The sequence below is a fragment of the Apaloderma vittatum genome, unplaced genomic scaffold (genome assembly GCF_000703405.1).
Source record: "Apaloderma vittatum isolate BGI_N311 unplaced genomic scaffold, ASM70340v1 scaffold31142, whole genome shotgun sequence".
Taxonomy (NCBI): domain Eukaryota; kingdom Metazoa; phylum Chordata; class Aves; order Trogoniformes; family Trogonidae; genus Apaloderma; species Apaloderma vittatum.
Genome location: NW_009704636.1, coordinates 1 through 1,038, shown reverse-complemented (window position 1 = coordinate 1,038; position 1,038 = coordinate 1). Strand labels below are relative to the sequence as shown.

The following is a 1,038-nucleotide window of genomic DNA, read 5'->3' as shown; positions in this document are numbered from 1 at the left end:
CCCCCCCCCTCCCCCCCCCCATCCCCTCCTGCCCCAACTCACTGTCCACTCACCGGTTGAGCTGGAAAGCCGTGCTCTTCCCATGGACCCCCAGTTTCTCCACACCCTCCTGGCCCTGCCTGGACTCCTCCGCCTCGGGTGTGGGGGCCAGGGAGTCACTGTAGGGCCCCAGGATGCTGACTGTGGTGGGGGAGAGGTCTGTGAGGGGCTGCTGGCTCCCCGGCTGCCTCCCACCACTCTGCTGCCCCGAGTGACGCCGGCGTTTCTGATTACGGTCCCAGCTTTGGAGAGAGACAAGGAGTAAGGTAAAGAGAGCCCCCTCAAACAAGCCCTGGCCCTCGATGACAGAGAGGTTTGTGGGACCCCACTACGCTCAGCATTAGAGCCCAGCTCAGCCAAACCTCACAAGGGCTTGCAGTACTAGATCTGCACCCCTGGGACACATGTCCCAAGCTTGTAGTCCTGCCCATCCACCCGCAGACACCCGTGTGGTGAAAAGCCTCCATCATTCCAAACCCCACTCACCAGAACTTGAATATGATCCCAGTGGCGACCAGAACAATGATGATGGAAATGGTGATGGTGACGTACAGTTGGGGGTCCACACCTGCGAGACAGAGGGGGAGAGCAAGGTGTGATGGCCACCCTCACCAGTCCCCGGAGAGCAGCAGTGCAAGGGAGGTTTCTGCTGGAACCCTTATTAATTTTGCAGAAGGAGCTGCTCGTGCGGGGATGGAGTGGGGTGAAAGAAGCCAAGGGCAGATTTACCTTCCCCCCTGGGCCCAAACAAGAAGGGCCGCAGGGTGGCTGGGGTCTCGCGCAGGTTGAGCCCCGCGTTGTGCAGGAGTGAGTGGGAGTTGGGCTGCGCCGTTGCCATCCCGTGTGGCGATACAAAAGTGTATCCCAGCGGTGGGAAGCCCGGGTTGGCTGAGTTGGCGTCCCCTCCATCCTCATCGGACACTGTGGGGCCCCACACGATGGCCCAGGGGTACTGGGAGGAGGGCATGCCGTCCTCAAATCCAGAGGGAGTGGCCGGGC

At 61.6% G+C, this 1,038-nt stretch overlaps 1 protein-coding gene across 1 annotated transcript; it reads right to left on the bottom strand.

Annotated features, from left to right (window-relative positions):
* Positions 1-53: 53 nt before the first annotated feature.
* Positions 54-1,030, bottom strand: PIANP (PILR alpha associated neural protein; the record flags this gene model as incomplete). Its single annotated transcript, XM_009865117.1, has 3 exons — positions 54-281; positions 526-607; positions 769-1,030. Coding segments are annotated over 3 exons (572 nt in total), but the record flags the coding sequence as incomplete, so codon positions are not given.
* Positions 1,031-1,038: the final 8 nt, after the last annotated feature.